Source organism: Montipora capricornis, chromosome 3 (genome assembly GCF_036669925.1).
Source record: "Montipora capricornis isolate CH-2021 chromosome 3, ASM3666992v2, whole genome shotgun sequence".
Classification (NCBI taxonomy): Eukaryota; Metazoa; Cnidaria; class Anthozoa; order Scleractinia; family Acroporidae; genus Montipora; species Montipora capricornis.
In genome coordinates this window covers 4,347,801-4,357,800 of record NC_090885.1, presented here as the reverse complement: position 1 = coordinate 4,357,800, position 10,000 = coordinate 4,347,801, and the positions used below count along the sequence as shown (strand labels likewise).

Sequence of the window (10,000 nt, the reverse complement as noted above, 5' to 3'; positions counted from 1 at the left end):
AGCAACCTAAGCCTCCTTTGAAATTGATTTTGTCTGTCAAGCGCGATAGAATAGCAATGAACGTGAGAATATTTCACCTCTTGCCTTCATTTCCAGTTCCCACCGTAAATAAATGTAACTAAGATTGCTTTTATTGAATGTGAGCACATACAAATAAGATTGTTTCATGAAAACGCTTGAAGTTGCAGAGGAAATGTTCCATTCACATCACACTTTTACCACATCCCTGGTGACTCTCAGTCGGCTTCAGGGAACAGTGACATTTCCAACCAACCTTCACATTTTACGCAAACAGCAGCATCCCACATAAATACCATCAGGCATCTTGTTTTCCACTACATGAACACAACAAATTTACCTGCTCGCAAGTGTGTGGCTTCATAGCATAGGCCATTTCAGAAACGTGAGAGGACTGGGACGAGTTTCTCATACTTGCTTGGATTGAAAATCTAAACTCTTCAACTGAAATGTTACCAAATGAAAAGCTATCCAGCCAAGTTTGAGAGTTTTCTACGGAAAATTGGCCAAATGGGAGACTTGTAAAAGTTGCAAAATCCCATACAAACCCTTATAATTTTGTGGCCTGTCTACAAACTATTTTAGGTGATATTTGAAGATATATTATTTCACCATTTTCCTCCTCTAAATACATCTATTCTTGGTAAAGACTCTCAAACTTGGTTGATCTTTCATTTGAATGTCTTAATTTTTTAAACAAACGGAAAACAACCAAACTCGTCCCAGTCCTCTCACGTTTCTGAAATGGCCTATTGCACTCAGTGGTGGCATTGCAGAAGTTATGGGTTCGAAGCCACCAGAAATTTTCTGGTGTCTATAAAAAATCGACAATTGCTTAAATTGCCCAGCTAAGTGCGAGGTTGTCTAAAACCCGCACTTCAAATATACCAGTACATTCATTTCATTTAGTATTCTAGACTAGTGCTAAGAGGCCTACTTACCTTCTCAATGCACGAGACAGTCTTTCTCACGTTTCACACTTGATTTAACTGATAAGTTAGCCATTCACGACCGTTTTAAACATGGATAGGTCAGAAATGTGAGCCAGCAGCTCCGTTCAAATTGGGAAATACAGTTTATCTGCAAGTGCTTTTTTCTGTGGGTTTCTTTGACTCAATTTCGTTTTAAATATTTTTGTCTTGATTGTCATTTTGTTGATTTTCTTTTTTTGTAGTCAAACCGTCACTTTAATAAACATCTTGCGCATTTGAAGTTTATCCCAAGTCTATTCTGAGAAAAGCTACATTATTGTTATATCTTGATTTGACTGCGATTAACAGGGTCTTTCTGCAGGTACCGTAAAGCATTGTGTTTGGTCACTTGGTATTAGTCTTTATTTGGAGCTGTTTTGTTTTCTGTCTTTCGTTTCTTTTGTTTTACCTAATTTCTGCTCCGGTACTTGCAGAAGCTGCCAATTTACATGGATGCTGATAATGTGCCAGCCAACCTTAACTTAGAATAAGACGTCCTAATGTAACAATAATGATCAGAGCGCCATTCAGCGTGAGAAGCTTCATCAGTTGAAATCATCCAGAAGGGCAACAGAGGGTGTTTTATTGAGTAAGCAAAATGAAGTGAGAGAGATATGTTGATTTACACCAACAGGCTGAAGAACACATGCCTGACCTATAACCCTAACGACAAAAGCCTACGGCTAGCAATGCTAAGCCATTCAACATTTTGAAAATACTATAGAAATAGTCACAGTAAGTGAAAAATATTGTGGTACATTAGGGCTGAGGTAACCCAGTAATTCTCTGGATGGTCTGGGAAGGTATAGACCGTATTAATAAATAAGTAATTATTCATTAATAAGTAATTAAGTAATAAGTATTCATAATTAAGTAATTATTCTTTTGTCTTTATGCTAATCATCCTCACTAGCCTCGTTAGCACAAACAAAGTTCAAAAGAATTTTTTGCTCCAAAGGGAGGTTAGTGAGGATGATTAGCACAAAGACATTTAAGAATAATTTCTTGGCCGGCGTTCATGAATACAGTCTATTTAGGTATCAGGTCTTTTTTAATATTTTTATTTGTACTTTTTTTGTATTTTTTGCATATTTCGCAGCACAGTGACCGGGGATACACTTTTGCCATTTTTCTGTATGTACCATCATATAAGGACACCACTAATTAACTACAGATGTGTTTACATATTCAAATTGTTATTATTAATTTTTACTTCTCTTAAATCCTTAGCTCTATTTCAGAAAGTATTAACTGTATTTTTTTGAAAACACAGTATCAAGCAAAAGGGGAAAACAACCTAGAACATTAAAACTCTAGAGGAACATCAGTATGTACTCAAACTGAGATACTTTTGGTGCTGTTCTTTTTACAAAGGTGCATTGCTCTCTATTTGCCACAGTACACTTGAGCAAATGAAATTCTTAGGTCTCAGCAATACCACGTTTGGCAAACAGTTTACTTAACTCGTGCTCTAAAAGCCTGTTGGTTCCTTTCAGACCTTCAACAACTCTATAAGACCACTGAAAGTACTCATTCACTCTTTCTTCAGTCCATCCTTCTGGGGTAACACGATTTAGATCCCTTAAATTGAATAATTTATCCCCAAGTTTAACCAGCTTTGCTTTGTGGCTGAGAATAAAAAGAGCAAAGGACAAATAAGTTACTGCTCAGTTGCACACATCATTTTTGTGGTGATTAACATTGTTTACAAGACTAACCAGCAAAATGATGCAATATTTTTCCCTACAGTCATCATTGCTGTTGTTATCATCAACATCATCATCACAGATGTTGAAGATAAATTTAAAAAGCAATGTTTGGATCTGTCACACGACAATTTTATAAAATGCCAAAGAAATGTGAAAGTAATTCGTTTACTGTATGCTGTTAAAATTTTCCACTACTGCATATTACTTTGAGGCTCAAAGGAGAAAATCCTTAGATACTGTTGTAAAAAAAGAGGAATCCAACAAACCTGCTTGTCTTAGCATGAAGAATCTGAAGCCTTTTACGTTCATATTTTGGCAAATTTTTGTCATCAGTGACCTCACTCACAATGTATCGCACTTCAGGCCCAAATATTGATTCAACCTCATCAAAAGTGGTATCTGTGTCCTCAACAGTGTCATGTAAAATGGCTGCCTACCTTAAAACCAAATGCATGGGTCAGGACAATAATATTTTCAATTGAAGCAATGACAATATTCAGAATTACATAACTTCTTTGCTCATGGCCTAGCAAGTCATACACCGCGCACCGGTGGCTCAGTTGGTTGAGCATCGGGCTGTCATGCGGGAGGTCACGGGTTCAAACCCCGGCCGGATCAACACTCAGGATCTTAAAATAACTGAGAAGAAAGTGCTGCCTTTGTAATTTCATTTGCAAATGGTTAGACTTTCAAGTCTTCTCAGATAAGGACTATAAACCGTTGGCCCCGTCTCACAAATACCTTCTGTGTTCATAAGTTTCCTGTGGGACGTTAAAGAACCCACATAACTATTCGGTAAGAGTAGGGGATGTAGTCCCCGGTGTTGTGGCTACCCTGTTCTCTCCAGCAGAAGTGGCCGGCTTGGCGTGATGTCTCTAAAAAAAGGCTTACAGTGTATGAGGTCACCTAAGCAGAAACAGCCATAAGCCAAAAAGGGACTTTGCCGAGTGCTGGAACATGTAGATGTAGATGTAGAAGTGCTGTTACAATGTCTAATTTTTTGTTTGTGGAATTGACCAATTATATAGTTTTACCTCTTGTTCGATTCAATGGTGATTGTAAGTAAGTTTATATTATATTTTACAGCTGTAGTATCACCCAACTAGTGGACTAATGCAAATCATGCATTTTGATTGGCTACGCTACTAGAGGACTATAAGTAATAGTCCTCGAGTAGCGAAAAGCGTGACGCTTTCTTTCGTTTTATTCCCAAATAAATATTTCTTCAATTTGCATTTACTAACCTTGTTATTGCCTTTTCTGTCCGACTAGTTGGATGATACTAAAACATTCGCCTCATGGGCTATTGACCCGTGGGCTACGGGTCTAATTGTTACATAATTATTGGTACCATTTACGGAACACAAAGTAAAGGTTAGACACGTCCTCACACGAAGCAGAAAATATCCGAATTAACTCGAATCCGCCCCCATTTACGCTCAGTTGAAAAGCAAATAATTATGTTGAGCCCTCAAGTGAACAAGAATCGTTCATTCATCGTACTTCACGCAACCCTGCTATGACTGTACGCTCAGCCAGGGAGCGCTTCCGCTTACAAAGAGAAGAAATTGCATATATTTGACTACTTCGTTGGTGAGCTACAGTTTTTGAAATTACTAGGATGATTGATTTCTTGAAATAATGCTGCCGCTAGCTGTTACCTGCAGCACTTGTAAATCTTGAACTCCTCCTTCTTTCCAGAGGATATAGGCGACCCTGATGGGATGATTAATATATGGTGTTTTCTCTGGGTCTTTGCGTCGCTGATTTTTATGCTTTACAGCGGCAAAATGAGCAGCTTCGAGTATTTTCCCGACTAGATCATCGCTGTCTACTGACGAACTGTCCGCCATTTTCGTTTGTTTCGTGTCTCTGAGCCATCGAACTCTCGTTCCGAGTGCCAGCGCGCTTCGTTAGGTATCGTGGTATTTTCATAAATATTTGGTCTTTTGAGATATTTAGAAAATTTCATGTTATTTGCAAATATTTAGGATTTTTTTCTAAAGTAGTCTTGAAAGGTTTTCAATCGTTATTTATGTCAATTATCAACAGTTTAGCGGTTTCTCTAGACTGCGAGCAGTCCCTTCGTAATCAGTCGAGCGGTCGAATGACCGAGGGAGGCTTGGGAACCTGGAGGGACAGCTCGCATTTGTAGAGGCAGAACTAATGCTGCGAGTACATTGTATGCCGACAACTATTGTGTTGGTATGGATGTGTAAAGTTATAGAAGGCTAGAAAATTTCATTAGCATTAAGCCAGCCAGAGACTGCTTGACCACAATTTGCCTAAACCGTTTTTGCTTTGATCTACCGGCATGCTAGTGATGTACAACATTGACGATGTCAATAAAGAACACTTTTAATGGAGTTATTTTTGAGACTTTTCAAAAAAAGGAAATAAACTCATTTTTGAGATATTTAGAACATTTTCAAGATATTTACAGAGCTCTCAAGTCTCTCGCCAGTTTCGATGCAATCTCACTTTCACCCGTTAATATATGAAGTAAAGGCCGATATGTTAGCTCAACCTGACCATAATAACATGGGCTCTCTTAGCAAGCAGCATGAAAATACCAAAATGGTTGACACGACGGTGAAATTCCAGTGATTTGAGAGGTGCAAGTTTCAAAAATTCTCCGGGGGAGCATGCCCCCTGACCCCCTAGAATTTTATGGCACCTCCGGCACAAGAAACACAACACACTTGCACCTTTGGCGCAATCTCCAGAAAGCATCTCACTCTTTGGGATCTTTAGGACTCGAGAGCTTTGTATTTAGAGCCAGAAAAATCAAAAATTTCCTTAAACTTATTAAGTTTAGTTTAATTTAGCCTGATGGTTTTGCTTGATATTTGTTTCTAGGCCTACTTCCGCGCTAGGCCTCTAACCGCGCACCGGTGGCTCAGTTGGTTGAGCATCGGGCTGTCATGCGGGAGGTCACGGGTTCGAACCCCGGCCGGATCAACACTCAGGATCTTTAAATAAATGAGGAGAAAGTGCTGCCTTTGTAATTACATCTGCAAATGGTTAGACTTTCTAGTCTTCTCGGATAAGGACGATAAGCCGGAGGTCCCGTCTCACAACCCTTCAATGTTCATAATCCTGTGGGACGTAAAAGAACCCGCACACGTGTCGTAAAGAGCAGGGCATGTAGTTCCCGGTGTTGTGGTCTGGTCTCTCTGGTCTGGATAGGGTAGGGTGGAGCACCTCGCATAGGACCTCGAGTCCTGTTCGTGCTCCTTCCCTCTGGGCAGGTTTGCCCAGTAGAAGAGACAAACCAGAAGTCTCGCAAAACAAACAAAACAAAACAAGGACACGATGTCTGCATTACAGCCACTATGGGGCGTAGTTTTAATATGCTAGCTTGTTCGGCTGTCCATCAGATACTCGGCATCTTTGTTAAACGTCCAATGTTTCCAATTTGGAGCAACTTCTTTTCTATCGGACAAATTCACTTATATTACGACAGTTTCTCAAAGTGAAAAATTTTGAAGCTTCAATTAAACGATCTTTGTTTCCGTGCTTTTTCGTCGCGTGCTGTACAATTGTGTAACTTTCATATCGTGCAGTTGGCCATTGGTTTGCCTGTAGATATTTAAAAGCGATTCAGCTTGTCCAGCGGTCAGCTCGAGTTGGAAGAAACAGCGGAGGTCTCGCTCATGCTAAACTAAAATGGCAAAAGCAACTTGACACCAAGGCGACAAAACCGTTCCATAACATGCTTAAAAATGCTTTGTGATACGAATCGCAGAGCAGACATATGGCCACTTCTTGTAGTACATCACGATATGAAAACCAACATAAAAATGTTGGAGCAACTCTTGAGAAACTTTATGGAAAATTTGGAGCAACTTTTTCAGACATTTGCACGCATCTTGGGGACAGCCCAACTCGCACTATTGGACAGAAATATTATCACTCATCTTGTTTGTTTTCCTTTTCATAACAATACCATTTGTAAGGAGAGGACATAATCAGTGTTTGTTGTTAAATCGAATCCAGCTGTAAAAGAAAATCTCGAGTTTGGATGTGTCTCCAACACTGTATTTGCCACTTCAAGGCAAGAAAACTTGTTTTCGTACAAGGTGATTCAGTTGAAAGCCACGAGGGAAGCTTTTTTGCTTCCAGGATAAAACTATAGCTATCATTGGTTGCTGCTGATTTTTTCCCAACGAAAGTTGACGGGAGTGGATTTCAACGAAATAGGTTATCAAATATCCTACATTCTCAACTGATCAATGAGGGGCCCTATAAAATGCGAATCAGTGAGTTCTTCAGCCAAGGGGTTTTGGGAAACAAGGAACACGGCTAATCATTTGAGCTGGGGAACAGGGGAACAAAGACAATATATCTTATCATCCTTGGAGGGCCAATCAATAACGAGAAATTGGGTCCAGAATTACATGAATGATTCAGTGTCACTTAAGACAAAATGCAGGCAAAGGAAAGACGGAGTTGAGCGGCAATATTGTCAAGAACTTACAATTCAGAAGAAAAGGATGTGGCATGATTACTTATAAATAAAATCAGAATAAGTTAGAGTTGTATTGATTAATTATGCACTCGAATGGTGTTCTCTTTTGAGTGAGGAAGAGCTGGGTCCCTTGGGACATGACTGATTTCGGGCGGTTTTGACCGAGCAAAAATGGCGGGCCACGAGCAAATGGAGTCGCAATTTCAAACTAAATGATGGAGTTTCCCCGTAACATAGCCCGTGAAAGCAGTTAACAACAATGCGACAATTGATGTTAACGGGGTAATGTTCCCGTGGGAAGGATGATAAACTAGTTCCAATGCAACTAGTTTGTCATTCCCGCAGACCAGCAGGACACGTTGTCCTTTCAACTAGCCTCGGCTAGTCAGGGGGCGGTTAATCGAAGCCTAGGAATTAGTTCAATTATGGCCCCAGTTGTTCAAAAGGTGGATAATGTTATTAATTAAAGCATTTTCCTAACTTTGACCTTGTTAGAAAATGTTTGCATAATGAATAGAGTTCAATTTTCGCCTTTACTAGGAAAATGATCCTTCAGCTTCATTGCGTCGAAAAATGTTGCGTGACAGCTCTTCTTGTGCATTTGCATGTTTGTCAAAAGAAGTGCAAAGGAAGGAGAAATAGCGTTCAGTTATTTTGCAAGCATAAGAAATAGTATATTGTAATTTGGACTTTCATTTGGCCAAAAAAATGAATAATAGTGTTGTCAATTATATTCTTCGTTTTCCGAAACAGGAAGAAACAACAATTAGAAAGAAAGGTCAGCCGGAAGATACCTTGCATACAGAGTAAATTTCCCATTTTGCCATTTCAGTTTCACTTTTTAACATTTTGTCGAGTATTCGTTATATCCTGCAGTTCAGTTTTGGGGAGGTTTTGGTAAGTTTATGGTAAAGATAACGCTTTGGGGCTGAGCGTAGAAGTTACGACTTTCCATGAGGATAGCTTTCGAATAGCATTCAGTATAGCTACGATCATTGCGATCGCCGGAGAAAACGTTCAACGTTCATATGAAACCACTCTCCAGAGATCGTAGCGATCGCAGCTACAACGATCGCTGTATAATTCAATATTGCATGCTTAGCGACTTCTGCAATAATATCATGTGTTCTAGATGGTGCTGGTCACTTCGAAGATTGCACTTAAGTCTTAGTTTTGTGATAGATCGCTGGGGTGTGCGGAAAACCGGAAAATGAAGACTCCCAGAAAAAAAAAACATACCAAACAGCAACTATCAAAACACATCATTCATGTTATTTAAAACGATCAATGAGCTATTTCTTGTGAATTACGGTAGGGTCTCCGTTTTCCACACATTCAGGCCGGTATGTGGAAAACGAAGACCCCTCACAAATATAAAATGCCGAACGGAGAGTAGCCAAACACAACATCCCTAGTGGTTTCGGTGGCCGACGAGTCATTTCAGGAAAATTACTGCAGGGTCTTCGTTTTTGGTCTTCGTTTTCCATATAACAGCCTGAGTGTGTGGAAAACGAATTAAGACCTTGTAATTCGCCTGATTCTCCGTTCGGCATTTTATATTTTTGTGGGGGGTCTTCGTTTTTGGTCTTCATACATTTTCCACATACCGGCCTGGGTGAGTGGAAAACGAAGACCGTACCGTAATCTACAAAACATAGCTTATCGTCCTTTTTAAATAACATGAATGATGTGTTTTGTTATTTGCTGTTTGGTATGTTATTTTTTCTGGGGGTCTTCCGAGTCGTTTTCCGCACACCCTGTAGATCGCCTGTCAGTTTTTTCTCGTGAATTATAGCCAAGCCAGTGAAAAGCCGCGGATTTATGAACAAAGAAGTAAGATAATAACCCTACAACTGTAAATTGAAAGATTTGAAGGTCTACTGTATCTCGTATGAGATCCTGCCTTGAATTTCTTGGAACTAAATGCCTTTTTTTCCCTTTATTAAAAAAGGTCGGACCAAACTTGTCACTAATATTTTTCTTAGAAGAAGGGAAACCCCCTTTCACAAATTTGTCATCGAATTCCCCTAAAGCTGCAATTTCCGTTTCGCATCTTCAGGCTTTATTTAAAGTTACCAGAGAAAAAACGAAAGGACATTGACAACATTTGCACAGTTGTTCGTGCACTGACGAATTATAAACCAGAAGGTATGCAAGATATGTATGAGTCTATTTTATAACTTGCTTTGGCCTGATTTATCAAGATTTATGGGAAAATTTCAATTTTGAAAGGCTACGTGTTTGCAAACCAACCGTGCGTTGTCTTATTTTCAGTCGTTACAACTTTTTAAAATTTATTTGGCTGTTAGGAAATTAAAGTTTTGTGGCTTCGCACCTGAACATTAAGTGCGGAAACTGATACGATAGATACCGACTGGGTGGTGTGTTTCGGTCAAGTATGATCTCTTTTAAAATAAGGCAACTGAAGCCGGTTACAGTCAGAGCTTTTAGACATTAACACGGCGTTTGCAAGATTCGTGAAGAGAGAAAAAATAATACAGAAGTTCAAATATTTGACTTTCCTCGAATGCGTGAATTCAGTAACGCGACAAGGAGCATTCATTCGAGGCAAGTTAGTCCCAATTGGTTTATTAAATTCGCTTGCCGGTTTTAGCGTTACCGAAAAGGGATACCAAGTGCATTTTACACTTTTGACCTTTTGATTTTATTTATTTCTATCCTCAACAGTTCCTTACATTCATGTTTTGTTATGGGCTCAACTACCGACGTCCGCTCAAAACTGTCCACACAGCTGGAAGCTATTCGGCAGAAAATTGCCCACGGAACCCTCGTGCCATTTGTTGGTGAACTCGTGTCAGGTTTAGTCTCTT

At 39.5% G+C, this 10,000-nt stretch overlaps 2 protein-coding genes across 2 annotated transcripts in view; one reads left to right on the top strand and one right to left on the bottom strand.

Moving 5' to 3' along the window:
- The window catches only part of LOC138041983 (protein N-terminal glutamine amidohydrolase-like), a 29,288-nt gene extending 24,702 nt beyond the window's left edge, over positions 1-4,586 (bottom strand). Inside the window, exon 1 of the mRNA XM_068887695.1 lies at positions 4,361-4,586. Within this exon, the coding sequence (XP_068743796.1) occupies positions 4,361-4,551 (191 nt within the window). The 5' untranslated portion in view covers positions 4,552-4,586. The remainder of the gene's footprint in view (positions 1-4,360) is intronic.
- Positions 4,587-7,999: 3,413 nt separating this feature from the next.
- Positions 8,000-10,000, top strand: part of LOC138041979 (uncharacterized) — a 32,788-nt gene continuing 30,787 nt past the window's right edge. The window contains exons 1-3 of the mRNA XM_068887686.1: positions 8,000-8,066; positions 9,229-9,317; positions 9,858-10,000. The exon at positions 9,858-10,000 is cut by the window's right edge and continues 56 nt beyond it. Coding sequence (XP_068743787.1) covers positions 9,880-10,000 — 121 coding nt within the window. The 5' untranslated portion in view covers positions 8,000-8,066; positions 9,229-9,317; positions 9,858-9,879. The remainder of the gene's footprint in view (positions 8,067-9,228; positions 9,318-9,857) is intronic.